The sequence below is a fragment of the Leguminivora glycinivorella genome, chromosome Z (assembly GCF_023078275.1).
Source record: "Leguminivora glycinivorella isolate SPB_JAAS2020 chromosome Z, LegGlyc_1.1, whole genome shotgun sequence".
Lineage (NCBI taxonomy): Eukaryota > Metazoa > Arthropoda > Insecta > Lepidoptera > Tortricidae > Leguminivora > Leguminivora glycinivorella.
The window spans coordinates 13,785,285-13,801,640 of NC_062998.1; the positions used below are offsets into that span (position 1 = coordinate 13,785,285).

The window sequence follows — 16,356 nt, forward strand, 5'->3', positions numbered from 1 at the left end:
TTCTTTGAGATTTTATGAAATTTTGGTTTTAATCATTAAAACAAGAATAATTCCCGAGCGAAAAACAAGATCCACTGCGTTATCATTATCAGTGAGATACAGCCACATCACTGTCGCAAAACCATTTAAATTACATGAAAAGAGTAATGGCCTGCCATCAGAACCGTAGAAGTAAATTGAGATAATATATTTAATACTTAATACCATAGGTACACAAATCGGAACAAGTATATTCTACAATTCAATCTAGATATCACAATTTACGAAAACCTATAGGTACCTACGTGTTTTTATTTGCGAACGAACGTTAAACGAAACAGCGCACTCTTCTTAACACTTTTATTGCCATAGTTCGTATGTTCGTAGGAACGTATTGCTCGTATTTTTATATGATATAGGTAAATTAACAAGTAAAAGATCTATTCAACATAAGAACCATATGATTAAATTAGTTAAAAGTCTTTTCCCTTGTTCCAGATGTGACAGCAACGCGATCATGGTGTAAATGAAACCAATGACAGAACCCACTTCGCCGCCGATTATGGCAAAACCGAAAGCCGTAACATCTCTCCAAGTTTTATAAGTTACAAAAACTCTGATGCCGTAGAACGTTCAATGATACGGTAAAAAGAACAATTATAACATGGTGCGACGACGCTGGAGATTTTTTACCATCGCGGCGTTCCTGGTTTTCTTAATAAAGGATGCAATATGTCAAGGTATGTATGAATATTAATAATGTACCTACAAGAACATAAATCCAAAACTTTTAGTGGCAAAAACTAGTGTTTGACAAAATTTCACATCGATAAGAGTATTTTATGCAACAGGCGTTTAAAGGAGGTCAAAAAAGACAAGTGGCGTGGGTAGCAATTTGAGGTGAAGCCGAAAATTGTTATTAAGAAGCCACGAGTATTTTTTTGACTCAGTTAAGCACCGTTGCATTATAATAAATTTTCTACGACCATGCACTTAGTTTTCAATAGTTTTCTTGAATAACTTTCGTGAAATTCACACTGTTTCCTGTATTTTGACGCAAAGGTTTGCACTGTCAGCTCAGCTGCTCAGAGCCTTCCCGCGCACGCGCGCAGTATCGTTATAACTGTAGTGTATAGGTGTCTCGAGTACATATGGCAGTCGGTGTCCGAGTGCGATGGAGCACGGACGTGCGGTGTGTATTGGCGAGCCAACCCGATGTATATAGTGTAATAGCGTGACATTACAAGTGGCGACGAGGATAAAAGCAAGTACTTACCACGTGAATCTAGTATTCGGAAAAGATGGGATAGAAACATAAGTAACATAACCTATAAAATCGAGTAACGATGCGCCATGATGCACCGTTATCTTTTTGTAAACAGGTTTGGTTACCTGCCGTTTTAAATTACTGGCATTCTTAGTAGTTTCGGAACGTAATGAAGCTAAATGAAAGTGTTCATTAAATACTACAAAGCGAAATGATTATAACGGCAGTTTTTCAAGAATTAAGTCAAAACCAAATAAAAAATAAATGAAATGTTATTTCTTTCAACCGTGCGAATATAAACCTTAAGCAGGTAGCCAAACGATGCAATTAATAAAATGTTTGAGGCAATTGACAACATACGGCCAGCCTTCCTAGATTGTCATGCCTATACAGGTGTCGGTGTGTGGCTCCTACCTACCTAGTAAACGGTTTGGTTACCTACCTAGATTGCCAAATGTTTTTAGGTACCAAAATGTTATTTGAGTTTATGTGTAGTGGGTTTATAAAATTGATTTATTATTTACATAAATCACAGCCCGGAATCATTACAATAATTTCCGTCCAACCAAAAGAAATGATATTTATTTTTAATTAGTGAAGTTACCATCTACCTGTTGGTTGGTTTAATACACAAAATTATGTGATGTTGCTAAATTTATGAATGGATAAGCTATTTACCTAAATAAGGCATTTACTTGAATGATAAAATGTTGTACAACCATCACACTTAAATGTCCTATGGTAGCATTAGTCGATGTTTGAGAGTAAGGTGAAAACCAAAACAAACTAGATAAATACTTACCTAAGTAGGTATACTTCCTTACAGGGGTGAATTTACGTAAAAGTAACGTAAGTCACGACTTCATTAAGTGGTTATTTGAACTACAGCTGCAAATGAAAGGATCTATATGTCGGGAAAGTAACACTTATTTAGAGATAGATTATCACTTGAACGTGAATCTTTTGAATTGATTGAACATGCCATAAAATCGTGACTAATACTCTTGTCGCGGATTGACTTACGTAAACATTCCTAACGCCGATTTCGAGCAGTTTTATCTGAGTATTTAATTACTTAAAAAACCAGAAAACTAGATGGGTTCACATTAAGTGCTAAATATACCTACTTATAATAAATAAAGAAATATACACCCTGTTGTTATTGGATTACGTTAACTTAAAAAAAAAAAAAAAAAGAGATTCATTACATCAAATACAATTAATTTATCTATGAAACTAGCGTCGTAATTCTTGCGGTTATCGAGTTAAAAAAAAAAAGTGCTGAATACAACAATTCCTAATGTTATTTGTTTTGACATATGCCGTCAATCACTTGACTCTAACTTGAATGTTATTCTTAAGGGTCTCTCACAATAATAAATTAATTTATTATGTATGAAAAGGATGAACATTTTTTATTGCATATTTACCTAAAAGTGATATACAGGATGGTTCTTGATAATGAACCTAACGACGTGTCAAATTTAACGAAAAAAAACACGGTATAGAACAAAAAAAAAATACATTTTGAAGCACTTATGATAAGCAGTTTCCATCTAAGTATTAAATTACTTTGTCAGTAAAGTCGGCAGAAAAAAAAGAGGCATTAAACGGATATGCAACTCTGTACATTCAATTGTATCGAACATTTAATTGGCACCTAAGTACTATGAAATTTTATGCCATTTGTGGCTGAAAATAAGGCATTAAATTGCGAATTTGGAAACAGCACATGGAGGTGCACTCTGTACATTCAATTGTATCGTTTAGTATCGACCATTTAAATGGCATCTAAATACTATGAAATTTTATGCCATTTGTGGCTGAAAATAAGGCATTAAATTGCGAATTTGGAAACAGCAGATTACAGAATCTGGACATTTAATTGTCATGTGTGTGAATTGGATAACAGAAATTCTGGTTATTAAGCTAGTTAATACAGCAGATTACCGAATCTGGATATTAAATTGTCATGGAAAAAAAAACCTACTGGTAACAGAATAACAATGACCTGACCTGTACAGTGTGCACGGCTCATTCAAAGCAGATAAAATGTATCTGGTCATTAATTTGACATGACTTTAGCCTTACGAGGATAAATATAGATATATGTGGATTTAGCAGCAGATTACTGAATCTGGACATTTAATTGTCATGTAAAATAAATGAAAAAAAACATACTTACCTTGGTTAAGGCAGATATATTTATCTGGTCATTAAATTGTTGTAAACATAGTTAAACAGCAATTAAAAAAAAAAAAAAAAAAAAAAAAAAAAAAAAAAAAAAAAAAAAAAAAAAAAAAAAAAAAAAAAAAACTGAACATTGAATTGTTGCAAATATGAGCTTAATGATAATAACCTAAACACGAAGTAAATTACGGTTATACTGGTTGAACGCTCTTAAATGACGCTTAGATCAGATGATAAATGCTATCTGAGCCTTCAATTGTCATAATAGTAGATTGACGTCGGTCAATAAATATCATTAAATTGAAACCGAAATAAATTACACATATGAAAGAAAAAAATACCAAGGCATCCAGTGCCTGAGAGTCTGAGACAACTACCCCAGTAAAACACTCAAGTACAATGACTGAGTACTTTGAGATAGCATAAGTTGAAATATTTTCAATATAATATATTTTGACTTGTGTTAGTTAGAATCATTAAATTGATTGGGTACAGGTTGCCCCAAGAAAGTCCAGTATGGCTTCTTAATTGTCGTTGGAGGCATTTGACAGCGAAGGTGATCCTACATCAGTAGGAGTTCGGTGGGAGCGCTGGAAAAGAGCACTCTTTATATACCTAGATGCCGCTAACGTCAATCAGAGTGAAAAGAGTGAAAAAAATAAATAAATAAAGACAGTTCATTGGTTTGACATTGCATTGTATATAAAAAAAACACGTAGTGGTGCAGCTGAATTGAATAAAATTAAGCGAACGCTTGATACATTTCAACAACGCGGAAAAAAAAGAAGTTGCTAACTCTGCTTACCGTCAACAAGGCTTTGTCAGTATGGGTGACCTCAAGAGAAAGACATGCCTATTTAAGTTGATCTATGATAGATTTTCAAAGACAATCTACGTCAGTTGAAAATCATTACAAAAATATATTGGTACTGAAGGTACTCGTTATCAGTTAGGGTAATAGGTACATACTGCAGAGATTCATGTAGGTGAATCTCATACAAGTCAGGTGTCCAGTTAAAACAAATAAACTAATGGATCTGTGAGCCTCTATTGAACTAATAAAGAAAAAAATAAGAAATAAAAATGCTGAACTTGTTTGCGTAATTTCACGGGAGGATATTGAAATGTGGTCTCTCTTTCGTGAATACATATTAAATTTGTATAAGATTTTCCAAGCGAACTAGTAACCTAAGTTTGTAAATTTATAAAATAAATCTCACTAGTGACCTTATTTCGTCTGGTCAAGAAAATGAATAAAAGGACAACAGTCAGCGGCTGAATCAGCTTTGTCTGTAGTGATTGTAAAATGTTAAATAATCACAGATTTCAATGCTTCACGTCAATTATCTAGGTACCTAACTACTTACAATGCACATTATTTAGAAGTTAGGGAACATGATTCTATTCTATATATAAATGGATTGATAGACGGATGTGAAGTTAAGGGTACAACTGAGAGAAATTTGCCTTGTGAATCTAACAAACTCGTCTTGTTGCGTGTTTATCTGTTTGAAACAATAGTATTTTAGTAAAGGGAATAAATCACAATATTGATGATACAAGTCAAATTTGTACGAACCAAACAACAAGGTCAAACTTGTTAAAATATATTTTATTGAATCAGCCAAACATATGTTTAAATCAATCGTGGTACCTGGGGAGAAACACTGTGCTTACCTACTACGAGGTAGTTACCTCGTAGTTCGGTGAGCTGTATAAGTATTCTGTTACTCCTGTTACTCCGGTCAATTTCAGTATGACTTGATGCCTTGTAAATGGGCATGGGCATGCTGATTTGTTCGGTTAACAGCGCAAAGAAAGTAAATGAAGGAGATAATATTTGGGTAATAATTTAGATAATATTTTATCAAAGGAATGGAATGCACTCCCACCATAGATGTTCCCAGAAAAATACGACCTCGGTCTCTTTAAGATAAAAGTGAATATGCTAAGTATTACTGAATCGGTGAGCTCCATCTTCGACTATATCTTCACCTTCCATCAGGTGTGACTATGGTCAATCGCCAATCAGCCAAAAAAAAAGTGGTTTTGTAATTTCTTTAATAATCATATTATAAAATAGCCTAGCCTAAGAGTTAAGATCTTAAGATAGATAAAGAGATAATAATAATAAAAAAAGATGTTGATAAAATACTTTAAAAGAAAAGTGTTATCTAAAATATATACATACTGTGTAGATATAAATCAGATGTTAGTATAATTGGGTCAATTGGGTAAGCACTTCTTAAATAGTATATGAACAGCTATCTATTTTAGAAAATTAATCGTTGATTACTTTGTGTGGTACAAAGTATCTACGAGAAAGAAAGCTGATCATGATGAAACAAAATCAATAAAACGATAAAGTGGATACGTGACCCTGAATAGGATTTTAATGCATATTCTATATAGTATCTCTATGTATTACAACGCAATGAATCACGAGCCCTTTCGATCCAGAAAAAAAAACAGTAGACAGTAAAAGTTTTAATAACTATGCACTGCAATTTATAATTAAATTTATGAGTAGATCTAATTAAACATTATAATATCCGTAAGTATTATGAATTGCATTAGATGAAATGAAAAATGAAATAAAATGAAATAAATGTTTATTCAAAAACTAAACCTACAACTAAATTTATCTTCTGTCAAACCAGAGTATGGTTTGTCGGCAGACGAGGCTCCAGATACATTAGGTTCTATAACTAAATACTTATATGTACTATTTACTAGTTACTAGCAATAATAGGTGCATATAATGAAGTATAGGGCCGATACAATCAGTTATCAATGTTATCATCAATAATTACCTATTATACATTAGACGCCTGACAAGCGACCTATTAAAAAAAAATAATAATAATAATAATGTAAATCATGAAAAGGTATGAAATTAGTGAAATATTATTGTACGAGCCGTACACCTTAGATGATATGATTCTTGATGGTTGATGGTAGTCTTGATAGAAACACTGATTTTTGATACACTTATAAATTTATTGATAACCAAGGTATACTGAGTACTAGCTAGGAGCACGTATAAACATAAACTAATGCATAAATCGATGTATAGCGTAATCGCAAATACAGCGATCAATCAATCATTATTTATTTGCAATAAAACATAACTAAATGCATGCAAATGCAATCAAGCAATGCAAAGCAATTCTAATCAAGTCATAATTATATTAATTTTAATGCTGACGCGAGAAATGTGCGGTGCTTGCATTGTACAATTATATTGTATGCTATTGAAGAAAGAAAAAAAAACAATCATATATGTATATAAAAAAAAAATGTACTAATCTAGTGTTCAAAACAGTCTGAATTGAAAAAGGTAACAGATTTAAAGAAGAAGGAGTGAGACTGACATCTAGGAATTGTAGTTAATAAAACACACAAGTATGTTTGAGTATACACTGCACGTGGTGGTGCAGCGTCCGCTCTGAGTCAACCCTCAGACCGGAATGTCCTAAACATATGACTAAAGATAGAAAATTAATCCCTAATTATAACTACTTCACATACAGTACTAAGTGGTAAAGACGGAGATGATCAAGTTAGGAATGACGAAAGTGGGCAGACAATTAGAAGAAACGTAGTTCATTAAAAAGAAAAAAAAGATACACGGCACAGCATGGCAAGTATTTGAATTAAAACTAAATTGACCTATTATTTAAATATTTATAAAAAAAAAAAAATTAAAACAAGAAAGGGATGTAGTGTATAGGTGTCTCGAGTACATATGGCAGTCGGTGTCCGAGTGCGATGGAGCACGGACGTGCGGTGTGTATTGGCGAGCCAACCCGATGTATATAGTGTAATAGCGTGACATTACAATAACAATGCGTTGCCATGGTTACAGAGCCAAACAATGCGTTTTCAGTTTTTTCGATACTGCGCGCATGCGTGGAAAGCCGGCGGACGCTGGCTTTGGGGAATATACTTTTATGTATGGTTTTAAATATCTATGCACGACCCTGTAAATGACGAATAACAGTTCGGGAGTAGAAAAACTTTATTTTGATAAATGCCGTAGCAAAATTATACCGACAATCTACACAAATTATATAAGAATGTAAATATAATGTTACCCTCCTTTTTAATCATACTACAAAATATGCATATGTAGGTATACTAGGTATTATAGGTTGCTGAACTAATTCACCTAAGTGCCCCTGGAAAAGTTACAGAGCTCTTGCGGTTTCGATATGATTGGAAAAGTACGAGTATACAATATTACAGCATACGAGTATAAGCTGCTGCGCCGAGCGATCGTTCTACATTTTTCATTATTAATACCCAGTATGTAATATCGGGAGTCGGGAGGCTAATGTTGTTCGGGTATAACTGCATTAAGCTAATATGTATAGAGAAATAAGAAGTATAGAGTTCTCCCTACATACATCGGCTTTCGTATCAAAACCATAATTCATCCACAGTTATCTTCATTGTCGACATATAGCATCGAGTAGCCATATCATCAGTAGTTACTGCTACTTGACACTAGATGTCACAAGAGTGGCGACTCTTTAAAAAAGTTTCAACCATTTCAACTAATATTACAAGTAGAAAAAGTTGAAAATGGAGTTCAAATACTTCCTTTATGTTTGCCGAAAATTGTTCACTATTGAGTACCATTAGACTTTTCAATTGCCGCGACGTCTTTGTGTGCCAATAGGCTACTAGACTCATATCAAAATTGGCACAATAAATTATTGTTTTCTATAGAATTTGACTTAAGAAACCAATATTTATAGGCTTGAGGTATTAAAAGTGCATGATGACTACATATTTTTAACCAAAAATGATTATGCTTTTTTTTTAATTTGGCACACCGAAAACGCTGTTGGCGATGTAGTCACATCATAGGAGTCAAAGGATTCCAACCTCTATGTTGAATCATAAATTAAATTTGTGCCTTATATTTAAATGTCAGAAAATGTTTTTTTCCAGAATCCTAATGACGACATTGACGACAAGCACAGATAATCTATAGATTAACATGGCTGATGTTGTTTTTGCCTGATTAAATAAAAGTATATACTTTAAAAATATTTTTTGCGGTTTTCAAGTCATAATAAAATATGGCATAATTTTTTTCGGTTCCTTGAACAGTAATAATGAATAACATAAGATTGAGAGTCTTTAAAAAAGGGTTAAGTAGCATATAGTGGTTTTGGTACGAAAACTGAAGTACCTAATGCATGGAGCAAGCGCTTTATTCTTATTTCTCTATGGCTGAATAAAAGGTAGATTTCGTAGTTGGACAACTAAGCGAGGTGGCGAGTCGCCCACGAGTCACGAGCGCTAGCCGGCTGGCGCTACATATTTTATTCACGTGTACTTCTAGCCTGTTCGGACTTCGGACCATAGAGGAATAAGTGGGAAGAGTTGTAACTCATCAGTTAATGCAAGTTGTTTGTAGTGACATCTAACGCCATTCACGCGTCAATCACGCGTCAAATAGCTTAAACGAGCAGTGCCACTACTCGACACTAGGTGCCAACAGTGTTGCGTCTGCCAAAAATGTAATCTTAAAACATTTTACAACTTATATTACAAGCAGAAGTAATTGAAAACAGAGTACTGAGTAATTGTAATATTAGCTAAAAATTGTTGAGCATTAGACTTTTTGTTCGTCGCGACATCTATAGACAAGTAGCAGTACTGATCATTTACGCTAGTTGACGCGTGAATGACGCTACATGTCATTACAAATAACTTGCATTTACTGATGTATGGAGTTTACAACTCTCCCCTTACTTATTCCTCTATGCTTCGGATAGAATTTCGCAGTTCCCAAGTGATAATGACCGTACTCAGGACCGCTTTCCGCTGTATTAAACTAAATGTAACTATTCATCTCGAATACAAGTACTGTAAATGGCAGTTTACCTAGTTGTTTCTCAGTTGTACATAGTTAAACCACATTTGCACATATATCTCTAGACCGGAACGTGAAGTTGTAGGGTAGTAACTGGTATACTTAGTCTAGGTTATACGCCAAGTTCTAAGTAATAACCTCTTAGGTTACTTGCCGAGCATATCTCATACTCACATTCATGATCCTACCTAAACGTTAAATGGAAGAATTTTTAATAGGTCTAAAACTAAGCCATGATGGTGCTTGTTTCTTACTTAGGTACAGCGGGGCAAATCTCGACTGGGGGTAAATGTAACTGGTCCATTTTTTCCATGATTTACAATGTTTGCATTATTAAATAGAGTGTCCACCGGTCATATATGATAGGCGTGTTCAGTGGATGCATGTAGAACTCAACATCATAGAGTAATAATGGAAAAAACGGATTAGTTACAATTGCCCCCCAGTAATCCATTTTTTTCCACATTTGCCCTCCAGTCGAGATTTGCCCCGCTGTACCTTATTTATTGTATAATTTGCCTCGTCTAAAATAATACATGTATAGGTACTTAATTCTTATACTTACCATCAACACGAATAAAAATGTTTAGATAAAAAAAGATCTATAGGTACCTACTTAGTTTGCATCTATCATCAAAAATATGCTATTGGAAAATTGTTCACAATTACATTAAAATCACGTTTACTGGTGGGTGACAGTTATAATTAGGTGCCGCAGTAGACACGGGCGTGATGACTCGGGGAGTCTTTGTCTCAAATGTTTGGAGTTCGAACGTGAGGTGCCTCGCTAATTGAAGATCAGGCAGAATCGCTCGCCTTCCTCCCTCCTTCCCCTCGTGTCCCGAAACCATCGGATATGAAAGGCTGAATTACGCTTTCTTACCTTTTTTTGTTACAAATAGTGTCAAAAATTGGCCAGTTTTTACAGGCGTTAAACATACCTACCTACTTGAGCCTCAAACAAGTAAAACGGGATACCTACGTACCTATGTACCAGATTCGTCAACTTTTGAATAGTATGATAGTGCTCCGACGTGTTTAAATACTACCTACATTTGTTTGTCCTTGAAGAATTGAAATGATTTTAATTTAGTGGCTACGGCGGATCTTAGCCAAGACGGTAATTACTGGCTTACGTTGCAAGCTGCGTGGCGTCTGAAATGCCGATTATTTTTGCACTACTATGTGATTGGCATCTTGGCTATGCATGGTGTAGCTGGTATACCTGAAATGGAAGCACAAAATGCAATATCGACAATTATGAGAACAAAAGTGGTTGATAAATATTCGTAAATCAAACATACCTATTTAAAAAAATAAAAAACAGTATTGTTTTGATATGCCATATGCTGTCGAATAGCAATACAGATCCAACAATGCTAATAACGAAGTATTGTTGCTCTCAGCTCGCTGAGGTGCATGCATAATCCATCGTTTCTGCATAAACTTGTCATGCAGCATCTAGACAGAACTTAAATAAACATACAATGTTGTTTAGTTATAAAGAAAGAAGTCTATAAAAAAATCAAATTGTTCTATCAAAAAAAAATACCTGGGCAATATAATATTATAATTTATTGTATCGGCTAGATCGGGAACAATAATTCCTGCTCGTACAAGATAGAATATAAAAATTAAATAAATATTAGGGGACATCTTTCATCTGCCCTACTTGGCATACATACATACTTAAATAAGTACATAATTAAATTTAATAGAAAACAACCGTGACTCAGGATTAAATACTGGTACCTATTCGTCACTCAAATAAATTCCCTTACCGAGATTCAAAGTGTTCAGTCCTGGGACTTCGGACACAGAGTCGACCCATAAGGTCAGACCGGTCGTAACTAGTTATTAAAATTATCAATACTTACCAGATTTGATCGAATACCTTTCTATTTCATGATTGTTATATGTAATAGATCTCGTAATCAAGCTGTGCCAATTCGTTTCGGGTGTTACCTGTAGTTTACTAGGCCAGATTCGATTTATAATCATAACTTTATGTAATAGACCTATTTAATAATAATACTTAAACCATATTTCTCATACTTTAAGAAGGACCATGCATGTAACTGTTGTGTGTGGTTTGTGTAAAAGATTTTTTAAATTAATAAATATAATTGGCTTTTATAAATGTAAACTACAGCACTGCTTATATATTATTATCATTTTTGTCATATTCAGGTGCGAAATGAACTTGTGAAAATATTCATTTAGGTACAAAAAAATTATGAAGATGCCCTATTTACCCACGTTCCGGTCAACCAGAATAGATATCACCGCTCATATTAAATTTGGTTCACTCATTTAGTCTAAAATCGTACTTCATTTTTCGGCTAGATACCGAGAACATTCGAGTAAAGCCATGCTCATTGCTCATTGACTGTCCCAAGAAGGCGCGTGGTAATTTGTAAGCGGTCCTTGTTGTGGAGCAAAGTATGTAAATCAATTTTCGGCTTAACACAAATTAATATACAAACTGAACAGCTGTTCGGAATTTGTTTCGTATTTACTTCAGATAAATTGGTGGCCTGTGGCTAAGTAATTCAATATATTTCTAACAAGAATATTTCAAAGGAATCCCATTGACTTCCGTCCTACGAAATTAATTACACTTCTCGAAGCAATTTAAAATAAGTTCGAGATGAATAAGTGGGCGTTATTAATTTCAGGCCGAGTTTGATAGACACAACTGCACAGATGATAAATTGTCTCAGATTAAAACCATAATAAAGTTCACGCTGTTTGTCATTTCATTTGCCTGGAGCATCATTCGTATTAGAAAATAGACATAATTAATATTTTCTATCCCAATGGACATATTTGTCTTATAAGTAATTGAAAAAAAGATTTGCACAGTTTATATTAAATATTTATCCCAGTGTAAGCGAAATACGAACAGACGATATGATGCAGGTCTTGGTACTTTTGTGAGAAAAGCCGACACTAAACCTCACACGCGCAAACCCCTGACAAGTGGCCACGCTTACCATGCAAATGTAGGTACCTATTGCCACTCGACCCGAGCACCGCGCTCGAGCTAAACGTCCTTAAAACGACACGGTAGTGACATTTTTTAAATTTAATGATCGTTGTTTATCGTTAAACGGGGTTCAAAACACGGTCTGGCTCTGAACGTTATAAAGAGCTTTTAAACCCCTTTCCATGAACATCACGTGCGTGAATGTCCCTTTACATGTGCCTTTCTAATTACCCGTGATTTAGGTGCACGGTTCCGCTAAATTTAGAAATAATTGCTAAAATCTGGGGTGATTAAAATGAATCGTCCAAAACATAAAAAAACAGTACAAAGTGGCTACTTACCTATACCAAAAACATACAAAGGATAAAAAGTCCATTTGCATCAGTTTTCCCGTGAGTGCTCCGATTGCGTTCTATCTGTTCAATTGATATTTATCGGTGCCGCTTTAGAAGAAAACAACAAAAGCATTGAATTCACGCCGAAGACGATCGCATTTGAAAGACAAAACAATCAATTACTCCTTTTTCTGTTGCCAGTATTCACAATTCAAGATATCTGAGCGCCAAAACTCGACTTTGCACTTAAGGCTTGTTTTTATTGTAGGCGCTCCCTGCTCGAATATATATTCCACTGGCACCAGATAATACTGAACTATTTATGGTCTAGCCTTTAGTGTATTATGGCGATAAGCTGCAAAGATACGAAAATAGAAATTTGGATCTGCAAAGAGCGATGTTATAAATTCGCATATCAGCAATTTAGACAAATTCCAAAAAAAAATTGCTACTTTAAACCTCATTTATTGAAGAAAAGCAGATTATGCTGACCTGGTCAATAAATAAATAATATTGTAGATAAGATGTTTGGGATACGAGGAAAATCGTTATGGCTAAATTTCCACCAGAAATGTGTGAAGATGATTATATCTAAGCAGCTAATAGGGATATGTTAAGAACTAATATTATCATCACATAATAAATAGATAGACTATTATTTTTACAATCTTACTAATTATAGGTACGCAGAAAATATGGCTGTAATAAGAAGCCGATTTTAGGTTACTGATATTTAAATTGTTCTTTAGTTCATAAATTTAATATTTTATCACAAAAGCAATTACCAACTAAAATAACCGACTTGGCCCCGTAGCCGAATGGCATTTATGCGACGCGAAACGAAAACGAAACGCCGCGAAAGGTAGTCTGGCTTTGTCGCGCCAATACGCAAGAGCGATAGAGTTACGGCCTAGCCACGACAATGGTCTAAGGCGTCTTGCGGCAGCGGCAAGCGGTAAGTCACAAAAACAAAAACGCAGCGCGCGCGAGGCATGCCACGACCTTGCCGCTGTTCGAAATCGCGCGCGGGTTTTTACGGGCCTACCCGCGGGAGCGGCGCGCGGGGCGGCGCGCGACTCAAACAACTGTAGCGCGCCGCGCGGGCACCGCCACGACCACAGAACACCCCTCTAGAAGCCTAATGCAAGCGATATTGGCTTCACGGAAGACCAGCGCTGTAGCATTATATGCTGGAGCATATGCTGAGTGGAGTCCTTTTGTGGCCTCTATCTGCAGCATCAGCATCTTTTGTTGTATTGTAATAAGCAATATAGTTTTAAGTATTTAGTTCATAAGATCTCTCTTTTTCTCTCTTTTTTTTTTAAATGTATGTGATGCTGTATGATGGTTTCTGCAATAAACGTTTTTCTATTCTATTCTATTCTATATTGTTCGAGACGCAAATCACCAATCCTTGCGGGGTGAGGCGGGAGCGCACGGTGCTGCCATTGGTTGTTTCAGATAATGGCGCGCCTTTACGATTAGCCGTAGGGATGGGAATGGGACATGTCTATTATAGACAATGGTACCGGTACCAGTACTGTGGTGAATTTGTTTTGCAACAAATTATAATATTATAGCAGTTTTTCTAACTTATTTATGTTTATTTAGTTATAAAGTATTATTTCTACAGGTAATGGTAAGAAATGCGCAAGTTAGGCGTTTTTGCAAGCTTTTATTTAACTTGCAATGTTAGTATATTCGGGTGAAATCATGCTACTTTTAAAGCAGATATTTTTAACCGATTGAGCTGAAATTTTGCACACATAATTGTGTAAATCATGTGACGATGCAATATTATGGTATCATGGAGCTGATCTGCTGATGGACCAGAAACGTGGCCATAGATTAAATTTCATATCTGATTATGATGTTGACCTCAATTCCAATAAGGCCTAGTTACCCTTCGGGTTGGAAGGTCAGATGGCAGTCGCTTTCATAAAACTAGTGCCTACGCCAAATCTTGGGATTAGTTTCCAAAGCGGACCCCAGGCTCCCATGATGAATGATGATGATGATTGTGATAGCACCTCAATAAAAATCATTCTACTAACTAATAACTAAACTGTGCATTTTTACTTACGTTTACTAAATTAAATTACCAACTAAATATTCTAAACTAATCAATCAACTAAATAACACTACAGACTCTACAGATTCTAGATAATTATTCACAATTACAAATCTGCTTTTTTTCATATTTCATAAAATGGTAGCACATGGTACGAACGGTAGTAAGAAGTTCCCGCAACAGACATAAACTAACATGGCCCCATCCCTAGTCGTTTACGTCAAAGGGATAGCATATCGCATTGTTAACTAGGCAAAAAGGGATGGACGCGCCTCGGCGCCGCTCAGTACAACCAATTTGACCAGTATAAATGAACTCCGCGGATAATAAACAATATTCAACAAAATAATTAATTTGACTTAACTGTGGAATGTTATTCCACCTTTTTTATATGTGGAAGTGTTAGAAGACTTGCCACACCACTTTATGCTGCAAGAGACCATTGTTTGCAACCAAATTTAATTATTTAAGATTTTTTCCCGAGCGGACACGAACACTGTTAGCGGGTCGTATACTTGGGCGCTACTGATCGGTGTCGCGCGCGTTCAAACTTTTATACACCTGATTTGTCGTATGCTTGGTGACCGCGAGTCGCCCTGTAAGGGCCGTCTTGTTGTATTGGTCTGTGGCCACGACATTACAGCGGCGCGACCGGCCTAGGCGGCTAGATGGGGCTGGCGATTCCGCGCGAAACAAAACATTTTGTTTTTATTATGAGCGTCTTGAACACGAAACCTTTATTTAATGAAAATTTAATTGTACTTTCGCGTATGTAGTATGTAATAATGTTTTCAAACATATTTTTGTATACTATTTATTCGTATTTACTCTTAATTTTTTTTAAGTGTTTATTTATATTAAGTATCATTTAACTAGCCATAAAATAAATTCCATGTACTTAGTCATCACACATATTCTCTTGTACAAGACGTAACTGACTAATTAAAGCATTCTATGCACTTTAGAGTCATATTCGACAGTAAAAAACATGTTTCTAAATATGAGAACATTCTGGCCGCTCCTAGGCCCTGCCGCCGCTTCTAACGCTCCGTCTTGCGTGAGCGACGGGCGACGCGACGCGACGCGACGCGATGCGACGGCGATGGCTCAAGGTCATCGCGTATCCATCGCGCGAAACTTCGGCACTAGCATTTTGGTGATTAGAATCACAAGATTCGCCGTCTTTCACAATGTGCAAATGGTCTAGCGGGTTTGACTTCTAGGTGGAATCGTTTGCGCCATGAGTGTCGTGAGTTCGAATCTCGGCTCACGCAATCTTTTTGCATTTTTATTTACTTTTTTTCTTTTATGTTCTACTAGCTTTTGCCCGCGGCTTCTCTTGAAAGACGGACAAACAAACAGACACACACACACTTTCCAGTTTAATCAGTATGGATTATTTGATTTTGTTTACCTGCTTATTTCTTTCTCTAAGATTCTACTTTCTTATTTTTTTTAAGAACTCCGGGTTTTATACTAACAAGGAAAGTTTTAAGTAGCACACAATAATACTGCATTTTGTTTTTATTAACTTAATGTTTATTTTAATCCATACTAATATTATAAACGGGAAAGTGTGTGTGTGTCTATTTATTTGTCCGTCCTTGACGGCAAAACTGAGCGACGAATTAACGT

General features: G+C 35.4%; 1 protein-coding gene across 1 annotated transcript in view; it reads left to right on the forward strand.

The window, feature by feature from the left end:
• Positions 1-16,356, forward strand: part of LOC125240938 (mucin-5AC) — a 77,145-nt gene that overhangs the window by 44,335 nt on the left and 16,454 nt on the right. The window contains exon 2 of the mRNA XM_048149141.1: positions 478-719. Coding sequence (XP_048005098.1) covers positions 644-719 — 76 coding nt within the window. The 5' untranslated portion in view covers positions 478-643. The remainder of the gene's footprint in view (positions 1-477; positions 720-16,356) is intronic.